Consider the following 16,315-nt stretch of genomic DNA (forward strand, 5'->3'; position numbering starts at 1 on the left):
GCTCATCTGTGCTGCTAATATTAATTGTGCTTATCACTGAAAACCTCTCAATCTTTCCAAAAACTCTTGTCCAGTCCACTTAGTAGTCAGATTTTAGTCACAGTTTTAGTCAACTGAAATGAAAAATGTATTTTGTTTAGTTACAGTTTTTTTCTGGGTTTGTTTAGTCAGATATAGTTGCATCAATTGCCCCAGAAAAATATGTTTTTGTCACTATTTTTGATGATGAAATGAACACAGCTACCTTTATCCACAGTGTGATGATAGTCTCACTGAAAGGGGGGCTTGGTTCATGGTAGTATGAAGCAGCACCATGAATACATGGAGGGACTGAAAGTAAAAGTGATATATTTTCTGATTCAATCCATAAGATCTTTGCCTACGTAATTCAAATGTAATAACAGTATAATTAATTCATGTGTAAGTGTCCAGTAAAACAGATACACTGGACAAGTTAACAGCTGTTTCATCAAACAAGTCATTTCATGTTGTGTATCATCCAGTACATACAGAGAGAGCATGGCCATGAGTTTCCTTTCGTCGTAGTATTCTGCCTTTTCTTCCATCGTCCCACGACGACCCTTATTCACTATGGAACACAGTGTCATCAACCCACGACGACCCTTATTCACTATGGAACACAGTGTCATCAACCCACGACGACCCTTATTCACTATGGAACACAGTGTCATCAACCCACGACGACCCTTATTCACTATGGAACACAGTGTCATCAACCCACGACGACCCTTATTCACTATGGAACACAGTGTCATCAACCCACGACGACCCTTATTCACTATGGAACACAGTGTCATCAATCCACGACGACCCTTATTCACTATGGAACACAGTGTCATCAACCCACGACGACCCTTATTCACTATGGAACACAGTGTCATCAACCCACGACGACCCTTATTCACTATGGAATGCACGGTGTCATCAACCCACGACGACCCTTATTCACTATGGAATGCACGGTGTCATCAACCCACGACGACCCTTATTCACTATGGAATGCACGGTGTCATCAACCCACGACGACCCTTATTCACTATGGAACACAGTGTCATCAACCCACGACGACCCTTATTCACTATGGAACACAGTGTCATCAACCCACGACGACCCTTATTCACTATGGAACACACGGTGTCATCAACCCACGACGACCCTTATTCACTATGGAACACAGTGTCATCAACCCACGACGACCCTTATTCACTATGGAACACAGTGTCATCAACCCACGACGACCCTTATTCACTATGGAACACAGTGTCATCAACCCACGACGACCCTTATTCACTATGGAACACAGTGTCATCAACCCACGACGACCCTTATTCACTATGGAACACACAGAAAACAGTGTAAAGCGCAGGCAAAAATATACAGTTGAAGTACAGTTGAAAAGAATTGTAGACCTCCACAAGTCTGGTTCATCCTTGGGAGCAATGTCCAAATGCCTGAAGGTACCACGTTCATCTGTTCAAACAAGAGTGCGCAACTATAAACACCATGGGACCACGCAGCCGTCATACTGCTTAGGAAGGAGACGCGTTCTGTCTCCTAGAGATGAACGTACTTTGTTGCAAAAAGTGCAAATCAATCCCAGAACAACAGCAAAGGACCTTGTGAAGATGCTGGCGGAAACAGGTACAAAAGTATCTATATCCACAGTAAAACGAGTCCTATATCGACATAACCTGAAAGGCCACTCAGCAAGGAAGAAGCCAGACTACGGTTTGCAAATGCACATGAGGATAAAGATCGTACTTTTTGGAGAAATGTCCTCTGGTCTAATGAAACAAAAATAGAACAATTTGGCCATAATGACCTTCGTTATGATGGGAGGAAAAAGGGGGAGGCTTGCAAGCTGAAAAACACCATCCCAACCGTGAAGCACGGGGGTGGCAACATCATGTTGTGGGTGTGCTTTGCTGCAGGAGGGGCTGGTGCGATTTACAAAATAGATGGCATCATAAGAAGGGAAAATTATGTGGATATATTGAAGCAACAGGAAGTTAAAGCTTGGTCGCAATTGGGTCTTCCAAATGGACAATGACCCCAAGCATATTTCCAAATTTGTGGCAAAATGGCTTAAGGACAACAAAGTCAAGGTATTGGAGTGGCCATCACAAAGCCCTGACCTCAACCCTATAGAAAATGTGTGGGAAGAACTGAAAAAGTGTGTGCGAGCAAGAAGGCCTACAAACCTGACTCAGTTACACCAGCACTGTAACTGAACGGAATGAGCCAAAACTCACCCAACTTATTGTGGGAAGCTTGTGGAAGGCTACCCAAAACGTTTGACCCAAGTTAAACAATTTAAAGGCAATGCTACCAAATACTAATTGAGTGTATGTAAACTTCTGACCCACTGGGAATGTGATGAAAGAAATAAAACCTGAAATAAATAATTCTCTCTACTATTATTCTGACATTTCACATTCTTAAAATAAAGTGCTGATCCTAACTGACCTAAGACAGGGAATTTGTACTAGGATTAAATGTCAGGAATTGTGAAAAACGGAGTTTAAATGTATTTGGCTAAGGTGTATATAAACTTCCAACTTCAACTGTATGTCTGAAATACATAGTGTAAATAATGCTGCCACATTTTTTTCCTCCTAATGTTCCCTTCTGTGAAAGGGAGAGTGGAAATAGCAGTGGAGTGAGGGGGGTGGAAGTATACGCCTCTAGCACTGTGAATGTGTAAGTTATAGACAGATAACGAGGTCATGAAACACATGCTGGGGTAGACAACTCCTCCACACAAGCATTCCCTGAGCTGCATTTCATGCATATGAATATCAGTGGAAGAACGTGATAGAAATGTTATGTTCTATTGGATGTGTGGAAATGTTGGTGCGAGAGGTGGGGCTACTGCTGGGGCTTTGCAGTTCAGTACAGGAAGCAGGAGGGCTCATAATTCATCAAATTTTCAGAAGCAGGATTCTGGGGTAGAAACTCTTTAGTGCTCTGGTTAACCTTGAGGAGGTATCTCCACTTTCCTCATCAGGCACCAACAGAAAGACCAAGGACAAGGGATCAGAACTGAGAGTGACTACCTGGACTAGAAAACTGTTTTAAACCTTTTTATTTTCATGTAATAATGAACACAACCCTGATGTTAAAAGGATTCAGCACAAGTCTACGGGAAACAAAGGTGTGTTTATAACTAAAGCTGGAGCTAACAGGATTATTCCAATCTGGTATTTGGATTTAATATGCAAATAGTTAGACCAGTAAGCCAACTGTTATGTATGTTTCACTGAAACTATTATGACCGGTGGATGAATTAAATTAGTATGATCGGTGAGCACAATTATTTCATTCTCATGTAATTCTCTGAATTTGCGTACTACCCCACACCAAGGCCAGGGCCCATCACATGTCCTGGCTTCACCTTCTAAATCAAAACCCTATTTTCATTGCCCAGTTCTAATCTTACCAGATATAATTAACCTCATGCTGGTGAGAGTATCTCCCAGAGCTGAGTGGTTTGATTGGTTGATTGCTGTTATTATTATTTAACCCTAAACCTCAACTAAATCTTGTAAGAAATAATGTGGAAATTGAGCAAGTTTAGATGACTAAACTGCTTGGAGTAACACTAGATTGTAAACTGTCATGGTCAAAACATATTGATGCAGTAGTAGCTAAGATGGGGAGAAGTCTGTCTATAATAAAGCGATGCTCTGCCTCCTTAACAACACTATCAACAAGGCAGGTCCTACAAGCCCTAGTTTTGTCGAACCTTGACTACTGTTCATTCGTGTGGTCAGGTGCCACAAAAAAATAACTTAGTATAATTGCAACTGGCTCAGAACAGGGCAGCATGTCTGGCCCTTGGATGTACACAGAGAGCTAATATTAATAATATGCATGTCAATCTCTCCTGGCTGAAACTTTTATTTATGAGAGGTATTGACATGTTGAATGCACCGAGCTGTCTGTTTGAACTACTGGCACACAGCTCGGACACCCATGCATACCCCACAAGACATGCCACAAGAGGTCTCGTCACAGTCCCCAAGTGCAGAACAGGCTATGGGAGGCAAACAGTACTACATCCAGCCATGACTACATGGAACTCTATTCCACATTGAGTAACTGACACAAGCAGTAAAATTAGATTTAAAAAACAGATAAAAAAACACCTTATGGAACAGCGGGGACTGTGAAGCAACACAAACATTGGCACAGACACATGCATACACACACACACACACTTTAGCAGCAGCTAATGGGGATCCATAATAAATACAAATAGAAATTACAGGGAGATATGGGAAATAAACCCAGTTTAGTAGATGGATAGCTATGAGATATGATTCCCCTTAGCTTGTGGTTGTTTACAGAGAAATATATCTAGAAAACCTTCAATATCCCATCTAAGGGAATAAAGAGAATGAGATCAATTAAATTCATTCTTATTTATTTTTTACCCCCTCTTTTTCTCCTCCAATTTCATGATTACAATCTTGGCTCATCGCTACAACTCCCCAACGGTCTTGGCAGAGGTGAAGGTCAAGTCATGCGTCCTCTGAAACATGACCCTTCAAAACACTCTTCTTAACACCCGCTCGCTTAACCTGGAAGCCAGCCGCACCAATGTGTCGGAGGAAACACTGTTCAACTGACGACCGAGGTCAGCCTGCAGGCACCTGGCCCGCCACAAGGAGTCGCTAGAGCGTGATGAGCCAAGTAAAGCCCCCCCGGATGACGCTGGGCCAACTGTGCGCCGCCCTAACGGACTCCCGGTCACGGCTGGTAATGGCACAGCCTGGAATCGAACCAGGGTCTGTAGTGATGCCGCAACACTGCAATGCTGCAACGCCCTAAAGAAATTCATTTTCAAAAGCATTCAGGTAGCTTTTGGCGGATCAGTCTTTCCCCTCAAATACCAGTTCAGTTTTACTAGTTCAGTTTTCTAGTTCAGTTTTACTTAGCTTTTATGCTGTTCTTGTGCCCCTATAAGGATAGTTTTGTCAACAAGGTTGCATTTCTGGGCCATTCTTCTAAGCCAACTGCTTGACATATGATCAGTCCCATGCACTGTATCTGGCCTGGAATGTCCTTGACTGTCCAGTGTTTCTCTTCTCATTTGGTTTCCACACCATGTAAATCCCAACTCTTACAACAACACTGTCTGAATAAGCCCAAAGTTCCCTGCCATTTGTCATTTGTACACAAAGCCTTTGTTTGTGGGAGAAAAGGTTGGCCAATCGGCCAACTGAAAAGAGCATTATGTCAAAGCAGAGAGTAGAGCAATCCACTGCATCTCAGTGCTAGAGGCGTCACTACAGACCCTGGTTCGATTCCAGGCTGTATCACAACCGGCCGTGATTGGGAGTCCCATAGGGCGGCGTACAATTGGCCCAGCGTCGTTAGGGTTTGGCCTGGGGTAGACTGTCGTTGTAAATAACAGTTTGTTCTTAACTGACTTGCCTGGTTAAATAAAGGTTAAATAAGCTGTTTGTGTGCGTGTGTCTTTAATTGCCATCAGGTCTCTGCTGTACCCTCCTCCCATAGAGACTGGTGATGACTCAGCAGAAAAAGGCTGCCTCATTTTCTATGCATCTGCTATTTTTTTTTTCTGTGTTCTATGAGGGAGTGAGTAACTTACCGTAAGCTGGAGCCTGGGCGAGGCTTGGAGTGGGTGCTAGGGGATGCAGCGATGATGAATGTAGAGAGGGGGGAGGGAGTTCTTCATCTGGACAGAGACAGGATCCCAATATCGTGCACCGTTACCAGTCGCTGTGCGGCCATTGCAACACATGGTACCAGCTGTACCTTTTCTTTGTTAGTGTCTAGTTTTACCAATCAACGGGATGATTTGAGCCCTGTTTAATTGGTTGGCGTACAGATTCGTTTGTTTGCTTGTTGGCTTTTATACCAGTCTGATAAATGTCTCTTCTCAGACGAGGCCAGATTGCTTTTTCACACAGTGCCTATAAAACGTGCATTTCCTGTTAATAGACAAATTTATCCCCCCAACCCAACCCATATAGTGATAACCATCGAGCAAGATGGGATCAGTATCCCCTTCCTTAATTCTCTGCCTGCATTGTGGCTGTTTGCTCTTTGACAGAAGTTCTGGAGAGGAATGCTATGGTCTCCTCTGTGTTCCTCCTCTGGTCTCGTGCCACTGAGCCTGGTGGGGAATGGAGGGTCGGGGTGTGTGTGTGGGTGTGGGGGGGGGGGGGAGTGGGTGTACGTGTGGGGAAAAGGAGGCTGCTGTGGTGGGTTCTGCCTCAGAGAGCACTGCCAGACTGGATCGCTTGACAGAACTCTGAGATCGGATGGTTAGACTATAGCCTACAGTACGGGGCTGCAGGTAGCCTAGTGGTTAGAGCATTGGGCCAGTAACCGAAAGGTTGCTAGATAAAGTCCCCGAGCTGACAAAGTAAAAATCTGTTGTTCTGCCCCTGAACAAGGCAGTTAACACACTGTTCATATGCCGTCATTGTAAATAAGAATTTGTTCTTAACTTCACTAGGGTAGGGGGCAGCATTCGGAATTTTGGATGAAAAGCGTGCCCAAATTAAACTGCCTGCTTCTCAGGCCCAGAAGCACATAATTGGTAGATTTGGATAGAAAACACTCTAAAGTTTCCAAAACTGTTAAATAATGTCTGTGAGTATAACAGAACTGATTTGGCAGGCAAAAACCTGTGAAAAATCCATCCACAAGTAGGATTTTTTTTATTTTTGTGGTAATCTTATTCAGTGCCATTACAGTATCCATTGACTTAGGACTCAAATTGCAGTTCCTATGCCTTCCACTAGATGTCAACAGTCTTTAGAAATTGTTTCAGGCTTGTATTATGAAAAATGAGGGAGTAAGACCAGTCTGAATGACTGGACCCTAAAGTGTCACAGAGCTTTTTCATGTGCAATCCCGAGAGCGTGCCTTTCTTGTTTACCTTTTATATTGACAACGTTATTGTCCGGTTGAAATATTATCGATTATTTAGGAAAAAAACAACCTGAGGATTGAATATAAACATCGTTTGACATGTTTCTATGAACTTTACGGATACAATTTGGATTTTTTGTCTACCTGTTGTGACTGCGTTTGAGCCTGTGGATTACTGAAGAAAACGCGCGAACAAAACGGAGGTATTTGGATATAAAGAGAGACTTTATCGAACAAAACAAACATTTATTGAGTAAATGAATGTCTTCTGAGTGCAACCATATGAAGATCATCAAAGGTAAGTGATTCATTTTATCTCTATTTCTGACTTGTGTAACTCTTCTACTTGGCTAGTTACTGTTTGTAATGATTTGTCTACTGGGCGCTGTTCTCAAATAATCACATGGTTTGCTTTCGCCGTAAAGCCTTTTTGAAATCTGACACCGTGGTTGGATTCACAAGAAGTTAATCTTTAAACCTATGTATAACACTTGTATGTTTTCTGAATTTTTATGAGTATTTCTGTTTTTTAATTTGGCGCTCTGCAATTTCACTGGATGTTGGCCAGGTAGGACGCTAGCGTACCCTAGTTTAACTGACTTGTCTAGTTAAATAAAATACAAATATAGAGAACAGCAGTCAGTCCACCCATCTCCCCAGTGTTTGCCTCTCTCCAGGGACCTTGTACAGACAGAGCAGAGGGGGTTTGACAGAATGGGTTGAGAAGGGGACAACCTATTATGCTCCTAGCGCTGTCTTAATATATATGCACATGCAAGGTGCACTTTGCATGCTAATGGGGTTTCCTGGCTTTGGCCTTTTGGCTCCAACCGCAGGTGCTAAAATTAAGTGGTTCCAAGCCTGTCAGCCTCTCTTGGTTTTCATGTATCCCTTAGTGCTGAGCGATTAACCGAAATGTTGGTTATCATTTATTTATTTTAACAACTAGTTGACAGACAGTTTGATTATTTGAAATCCATTTGTTTTATCTGAATTACCATAATCCATTGTGCTACTATTTTGTCCGGTCTGTGTTTCTTTTGCGCCTGCTATGTAGCTGAAAGAAGAATGAGTGATCAAGAGGCGATACATAGAGAGAAGTTTCTTCACGAGGTATCTCTACCTGAAAATACCTTATCTAAGTGATCGATAGTTGGTATTCAGCAGTCATAAAAGTACTGTATGCCTTATTTACTTTTGAAGAACTACTAAAATAGTGATTTAGTCAGACAGCAGCTCTATAGAGATGAGATGATGACTTGGAATGAAATAATAAAGTTATCAAATAAAACAAATGTAATATACACAATAACTGAAATATTTTATTAAAGTAAAGTAATGTGAGTAAATGATGGTTAATAAGTGATCAGCAGTAATGGGCAGTCACTACCATCATGGGGCTTCTGTTAATAGGTTTATTCTGTGTTGTTACAGCATTCAACCCACATAATACATAGTGCATTTAATGTCTAAAAAAATCTTCTAAACCGAAATCGCGATTCTTTTTTTTAGATCGAACTGAAACTGAACCGACCTCAAAAAGCACTAACAGCTCAGCACTACTATCACTTCAACCAGACCTTGTAAACACCACAAAATGCTTCACTTATCTCTTTCATCTCCCCAGATTCACCAAAGTCTATCTCTGAGGTGACCTAGCCTTGATTTCCAGGCTTCCTCACGTTTGTCTTGGGAGTATGGTAACGGGGGACTATGTCAGACCGACCGGTCCCTAATGAAACCCTAAGCCAGCAGGGTGTAAAACTGGAGGAGGGCATGTGGGCTAATGCTGTTACATGTTGACCGCTGTTTGACCTGAGGAAGGATGTGGCTGATGTCAGGAGGATTCTTGGGTATTCCTCCAGGGACATGTAGTGGGGTCCCAGGGGGGCAGTTGGGCCCCTCGATAATCTAGAATCTCTTCCTCTGGTCCTCCTTTCTTTCCTTCTGTCCTCTTTTAAACAGGTCATCAAAAAAATGTGTGGCCCCTCTCTGATCCACCCCGTACTATTTATAAGACCTAAGCGCCAGCTGATCAACCAAGGGCGTTCGTTAGCCAAATGGACAAACTGTAATCTGTCCATCTCATTGGCTAATATACCTCTGCCAAATGTACGAACTGTAATGTGTCCATCTCATTGGCTAATACACCTCTGTCAAATGGACAAACTGTAATCTGTCCAGCTCATTGGCTAATACACCTCTGTCATTTGACCCACCACCTCACAATGACAGCTGGGTTAGATTAGGTTGGATACTACGATGTGAGTGTTTGTGCCTAATTAGCGATGGGACCGGGCAGATCTGCGCTGAAAGGTGGTGCATGGTGTTACCCACTAGACCAGGGATGGGTAATTATTTCTTATCTTGTTATGTCAGTCACTGATAGTCACTCAATTAGGCCATGTCAGCTAGATCTTTTTAATATTGGTTAGTTAGTCTATCGGCCAGTTATCTAAACTTAGTAATCATGGTCGAATTACTGCTGGGGGGCATTGATTTCAGTCTCACTCACATATCATATTAAAACCTGTAAACATTTTCCTCCACCCTTTGGAAAAAATGTAGAATTGCAAGAAATTAGCTGTAACACAGAAAATGTTCATCTCCGCCCCATGGCAAAATGAGTAGAATTGCATTAAATTAGATTTAAACCAGCACATGTGGGTATGCAGACCAGTGAGCAACTGCTTCCCCTCATGATGAGTTCAGATTTTTTGTGGCCCCCACCGCTATCAAAGTTTCCCATCCCTGCACCAGACCAACCCCAGACCACCCTACAATATGTTTTTAACTCAATTCTATCTGACATGATTCACAGATTCTCAATCGGGGAATGACCATTCAGACAAATTTAATCTGGAGGATAATGAACTTTGGGTGTCATCCTCCAAGCCAGTCAATGAATTGTGATCTTTGTTCATGGCCTTGAGAAAAAAAAAGAGAGAGGTTGAGAGAGTGAACGATTGTAGAGACTCGTGTCAGCCCACGATTTGAGCATTTTACATTTGAGAGACAGTTTGTTTAGGTTATTAAACCTGCCTTTTTGGAAAGCACTTTGTGCTAATCTGTTAGGCTAAGCTTTCAGTGAAGCCAGACCACCAGATTGATTTTGTGTGGAAATGGAGTCTATAGCGTGACTCACTGGTCCTGAGACATGTGACCCCTGCTGCATGTCAGTGCTTACAGTCACGTTTTTTCAACGAGTCAATTGAGCTCTACTGTTTGGCCTCTCCGGCATACTGAAGGGAAATATAATGTATATCAATCACACAGCTAGGCCTGTTAATATTTTCTCCCAGAGAGGCAACAATCTAGAAATATGACAACATTCTGAGATAATCTTATGAAGCAACAAAGATGAGTCCTCTGTGGCGATTCCTTTCCATTTCTCTTTCATTTCTTGTTAATTTCTCATTCATTTCATCTCAATCTCACCTCAGATGCCGTCATTCCGGGCTAATATAAAGTCAAGCAGAGTGAGTCAGCATTGATAGATAGCTCAGGCAGAGGAGCTGTATTTTTAATGAGATTACAGGGGGATACATAGACAGAAATAGAGTCCCACTCTGCTTTGATCATGCACCATCCACAGCAGCCCCTTTTTTATTCCTGTCTCCTCGATGCATCTTTAACTATACCTGTCAGAAAAATAAAATAAATAAATGAAACTATTATCTGTCAGAGGCTGACTGAAGCTGGTGAAATGGATGGGGGGGAAAGGAGGAGGTTAAGATGCTATGTTGTTCAGCATTAATGACATCAGGGGCCTGAAAAAAATCTACTCAGAAATGTCTGTGGTAGAAAATAGAGAGCTTTACTTCCTTCTGGCTGCCTTAGGTCGAACCGCCAAGGCTCGGTTGATCAGCGAGCACTTATAGAAGCAGACATGTGGCCCTTCACCCGTCACGACATTGGTTATTTTTGGAGAAAGGTAATCGCAGTGAGGAATATCAAGAGCCATTTGGGGGAATGTAGATGGACAGGTAGATGTGTTAGCAGAGAGGAGCAGTTATATGGATGGTTCTCTAATTGAGTCGGACACTTCTTGGGACAGCATCTATCCTGAATGGATTGGTATTGACACTGAGGGTAACCAGATAGATACAAGCCACTACACAAAAGTCTCAGCTTTGAGGCAAAACAAACAGAATGTTTTGTGCATTCTTTCTCTAACCTACAGTCCTATGACTTTCTGATCCAGTGTTTCTCAACCTTTTTGGTACCAGGCCCAGGCTCTGGCAAGCAATGGTCTTTCCTATACCAGGGAATGACAAGCAAAGGTCCTTCCTGTACCAGGGATTGACAAGCAAAGGTCCTTCCTGTACCAGGGATTGACAAGCAAAGGTCCTTCCTGTACCAGGGATTGACAAGCAAAGGTCCTTCCTGTACCAGGGATTGACAAGCAAAGGTCCTTCCTGTACCAGGGATTGACAAGCAAAGGTCCTTCCTGTACCAGGGATTGACAAGCAAAGGTCCTTCCTTGTACCAGGGATTGACAAGCAAAGGTCCTTCCTGTACCAGGGATTGACAAGAAAAGGTCCTTACTATACCAGGGATTGACAAGCAATGGTCCTTCCTCCTTGTGGACAGCTAACAATGCAATTAGCACTTGAGAACCTTCTCAGGAACTGGTTTGCATCATGTCAGGAACTGGTTGGCATCATGTCAGGAACTGGTTTGCATCATGTCAGGAACTGGTTGGCATCATGTCAGGAACTGGTTGGCATCATGTCGGGAACTGGTTGGCATCATGTCGGGAACTGGTTGGCATCATCTCTGGGAGTGATTGGCATCATCTCTGGGAGTGATTGGCATCATGTCAGGAACTGGTTGGCATCATGTCAGGAACTGGTTGGCATCATGTCAGGAACTAGTTGGCATCATGTCAGGAACTGGTTGGCATCATCTCAGGGACTGGTTGGCATCATCTCAGGGACTGGTTGGCATCATCTTAGGAACTTGTTGGCATCATGTCAGGAACTGGTTGGCATCATGTCAGGAACTGGTTGGCATCATCTTAGGGACTGGTTGGCATCATCTTAGGGACTGGTTGGCATCATCACAGGAACTGGTTGGCATCATCTCTGGGACTGGTTGGCATCATCTCTGGGACTGGTTGGCATCATCTCTGGGACTGATTGGCATCATCTCAGGGACTGGTTGGCATCAGGTCAGGAACTGGTTGGCATCAGGTCAGGAACTAGTTGGCATCAGGTCAAGAACCGGTTGGCATCAGGTCAGGAACCGAAAGGCATCATGTTAAGGACTGGTTGGCATCATGTTAGGGACTGGTTGGCATCTTAGGGACTGGTTGGCATCATCTCTGAGACCGGTATCGGTTCGGGGGCCAGATATTGAGAAACAATTAATTAAGGTACTGCCTCATGAAGGAGCATCTTTCGGGGAGGAGAACACCGATTTGTGTTAACTCTGATTCCGTTGGCTGACTTATTTTCTCTGTTATTGAGCAGTCTGCTGTGGGAGTAGTCAATTCCATTGAGAGCCCAGGTGACCTTAGTGAGCGGTACAATCGGCTAACCGATCGCAGGGGTACCAGGGCTGTGACAGGCAGTCGTTGTATCCGTGCTTCCATTGCCCCAAGCAGCTGCTATAGCACTGAGATGTGGGCTTTGTGTACTCTGCTTTAGAGAACATCCGCTATAGTAGCAGATTTGGCTTTACAGCTGAATCTAAAGAAGGTCTCCATCAAGGGAATCATTTATAGTCTAATAAAAAAGCCTTCACGTTGGGTTAGGTGGCCATTTTGTTTGAGTATCGTATATTTAAAGGCCCAGTAAGTAAGTTCGATGTCTTCCTCATGATATATTTGTCATCGTGATTGATTTGGGTTATGCACCTTTCATTCCCATCAAAGCCAATTTTCTAGAATCTACCATCATGGTTGGTTTTCATTAATGGGAAATCAATCTAATGTGAGTTCAGATCGTTTGTAGTGTAACCTGTTAAGTTAAGTTAACACTCCAATGATCCTGGAGCCATGGAGCATGCAGAACCTATCTAATCCTACTCAGATGGTGACTGTAGTGCTTATCAAATCGAAAGGGACAAGCCATGAAAGAAGACCACACCACCTTGATCTTGATGTTAATTCCCAGATCTATCCATCTACCCATGCAGTCACAGTGTACTTTCATGACTAAAAGTAGCCTATTATAGGCCTATGTCGAAAGGCAGTATGGGCCCAGTGGAAAGCGGTATTGAGACTTACCCTGGCCTATGTCTCCAATGGAGCATTAATCAACTGTAATCATTACTGCAGGGATGCCAAGTGAATTAAAGTGGGAGCAGCTGGAGGCCACGAGGAGGGCTTTGGTTGGGTGTGGGGGTGATTGGTTACTGTGGTGGTGTCAACCTCATCTGAACGAACTGACGGATGGACAGACAGGACAGACAGGACAGACAGGACAGACAGGACAGACAGGACAGACAGGACAGACAGGACAGACAGGACAGACCGGATGGACAGACAGACAGACGGAAAGACAAGACAGCTCATGAATAAAGCTGTCTTGTACAAAAGCCTTTGCCCTTTGTGACTCAGATCAACTTTTTCCAGGGGAAATTCATTTGGTCATGTGCTTAAAAATAAAGTACATAAAACACAGAAACTACACAAAATAATTCATTCAAATTGCCATAGCAACCCATTTAAAGTGAAAGTGTAATATGCTGTATACTCGAGGGACCAACAGACTATTTATTATACAGCCTAGTGGCTGTTGGAATAAAAGAGTCCCCATATCTGTTTTAATTTTCTTTTGAACAAGTCTCTTTCCCCTTGTCCGGCTGCTGCTGTGACTGAATTTTGAGTGAAGGGGATGAGCACCATCCTGTAAAATACTTTCAAGTTTTAGGAGGATGAGTTTTGTGTGCAGGTTGGCGGCTGATTCATGATCTATACCAATTATCCTCCCCGCCGTCTTAATCAAGCGCTGAAGCTTGACTTGGTCTGGCACTCTCTTGTTTCCAAGCATGCATATCAGACCAAAGGACAGCACACTGCAGAACAGATTTATAGAAAATTTGTAAGATATGGCGGTCGACATTAAAATAGTTCAGTTTGCGTAAAAGAAAACATTCTCTGTTGCAATTTCACTCTATAGACTGATTCCCTATTGATCTTCGTAGGGGGTAGTGGAGTTCTGTTCCTTCTCAAATCGATTTCCTTCTCTTGTTTTCTTAACGTTTATTTCAAGAAAGTTATCTGAACACCACTGGATGAATTTTGCCGTTTCTCTGTCAAAACCTTGAAGAGAGGCTTGGTCTGGGTGGAGGAAACGTTTCTCTGTTAAAACCTTGAAGAGAGGCTTGGTCTGGGTGGAGGAAACGTTTCTCTGTTAAAACCTTGAAGAGAGGCTTGGTCTGGGTGGAGGAAAACCACAACAGCAGTGTCAACTGCATATTTAAAACACTTGTGGGCTGCGTCAGAGGCTTGACGACCGTTTGTGTACAGTGTGTAGAGTTTTGTCGGCCGCAGGGTGGCTGGCTGGATCTATAATGGGGCTGTTGATTTGGCCGGTGCGGACGGTGAGGGGCATCATGATACATTTGACACCGCCATCACTGTTCTGTAGATTTATCAGATGCCGATGTTCCGTGGATGGTGCTCAGATGTACTAACTACGCTAAAAACGAAAATACTTCAAAGACACAGAGATAAAGCCATAATCAATACAGAAACTACTGCAACAACACTCTAGGAGCGTGTGTGTGTGTGTGTGCGTGTGCGTGCGTGCGTGTGCGTGCGTGCGTGCGTGCGTGTGTGTGTGTGTGTGTGTGTGTGTGTGTGTGTGTGTGTGTGTGTGTGTGTGTGTGTGCGTCAGACCCTAATAAGTGTGTGTTTCTGCCGTCTCCAGATGACAGCGCGTCAGCAGCCAGCAGCATGGAGGTGACGGACCGCATCGCCTCCCTGGAGCAGCGAGTCCAGATGCAGGAGGACGAGATCCAGCTGCTCAAGTCAGCGCTGGCTGACGTGGTGCGCCGCCTCAGCATCTCTGAGGAGCAAAACGCCATGACCAATAGGAGGGGGCCCACCAAAGGTAACTGATGATTCACGCACATACAGGCACAGACGTAGACACACACACACACACACACATACACACACACACACACACACACACACACACACACACACACACACAGGTAGACACACACACACGCACACACACACACACACACACACACGTAGACACACACACACACACAGGTAGACACACACACACACACACACACACACACACACACACAGGTAGACACACACACACACACACACACACACACACACACACACACACACACACACACACACACACACAGGTAGAGACACACACACACACACACACACACACACACAGGTAGAGACACACACACACACACACACACACACACACACACACACACACACACAAGGTAGAGACACACACATAGATGCGAAACCTTAAAAACAGAAAGTCACCCATCCCAGTCCCATCTCTTCCTCTTCTCCATCCATCTTTCTACTTCTGATACTCTTTCATCCTCCTCTCCTGGACTCTGTGTCGTTGTGGGTCTGTGTATCTACAGCTGTAGACCCAGCTGTGATGAAAAGGTCCCCCTCATCAGAAAGCAATGGTGGAAAGCCAGGTAGGATCTATCCCTTCTAACATGGCCTGCTTTGTGTAACCTTACCAAGCACTGCCATGTGTCTATGGAGCCTACTGTGTTTAATGTATGGTGAACATTTCCAGATGTCCCTTCTACCTATGACATAATGAAGTAGGGATGTCTTAAAATGTGCATTATACTACTGAGCACTGGTGTCTACTGAACACTGGTGTCTACTGAACACTGGTGTCTACTGAACACTGGTGTCTACTGAACACTGGTGTCTACTGAACACTGGTGTCTACTGAACACTGGTGTCTACTGAGCACTGGTGTCTACTGAACACTGGTGTCTATTGTGACACGGTCAATGGAGAGCATTCTGATGCTGGTGGTGCTCCAGACTGCATGCCATTCCAGTCCCCTAACACAGAGTGGGTGAGAGGTGGTATGCTGTGGAAACACTTGCATGGTTTTTCCTTCATTCTAGCATGTACGGACACCCACACTAAATCATATTATGTTGCAACAATTCACAGACAACAACTGTGAGAACATCATAATTCTCAGTGCACCTAGTTTTGTAGATTAATTTAGTCACATGATGCATATTTTAGCTGTGTTAGTATGAGTCATCTCTCTCTGCTCTCTCTCTCTCTCTCTGCTCTCTCGCTCTCTCTGCTCTCTCGCTCTCTCTGCTCTCTCTCTGATGTCTCTGTCTCTGCTCTCTCTCTCCCTGCTCTCTCTCTCTTCCTCTGTCTCTCTCTCTGCTCTCT

The 16,315-nt window shown here is 43.9% G+C and overlaps 1 protein-coding gene across 4 annotated transcripts in view; it reads left to right on the forward strand.

Annotated features, from left to right (window-relative positions):
* The window catches only part of LOC106608927 (echinoderm microtubule-associated protein-like 1), a 90,085-nt gene that overhangs the window by 36,204 nt on the left and 37,566 nt on the right, over positions 1-16,315 (forward strand). For all 4 annotated transcript variants that reach the window (XM_014207439.2, XM_014207284.2, XM_014207194.2 and 1 more), the window contains exon 2: positions 14,811-14,993. In XM_014207439.2, the coding sequence (XP_014062914.1) occupies positions 14,811-14,993 (183 nt within the window). The remainder of the gene's footprint in view (positions 1-14,810; positions 14,994-16,315) is intronic.

Source organism: Salmo salar, chromosome ssa01 (genome assembly GCF_905237065.1).
Source record: "Salmo salar chromosome ssa01, Ssal_v3.1, whole genome shotgun sequence".
In the NCBI taxonomy this organism is placed as follows: Eukaryota; Metazoa; Chordata; class Actinopteri; order Salmoniformes; family Salmonidae; genus Salmo; species Salmo salar.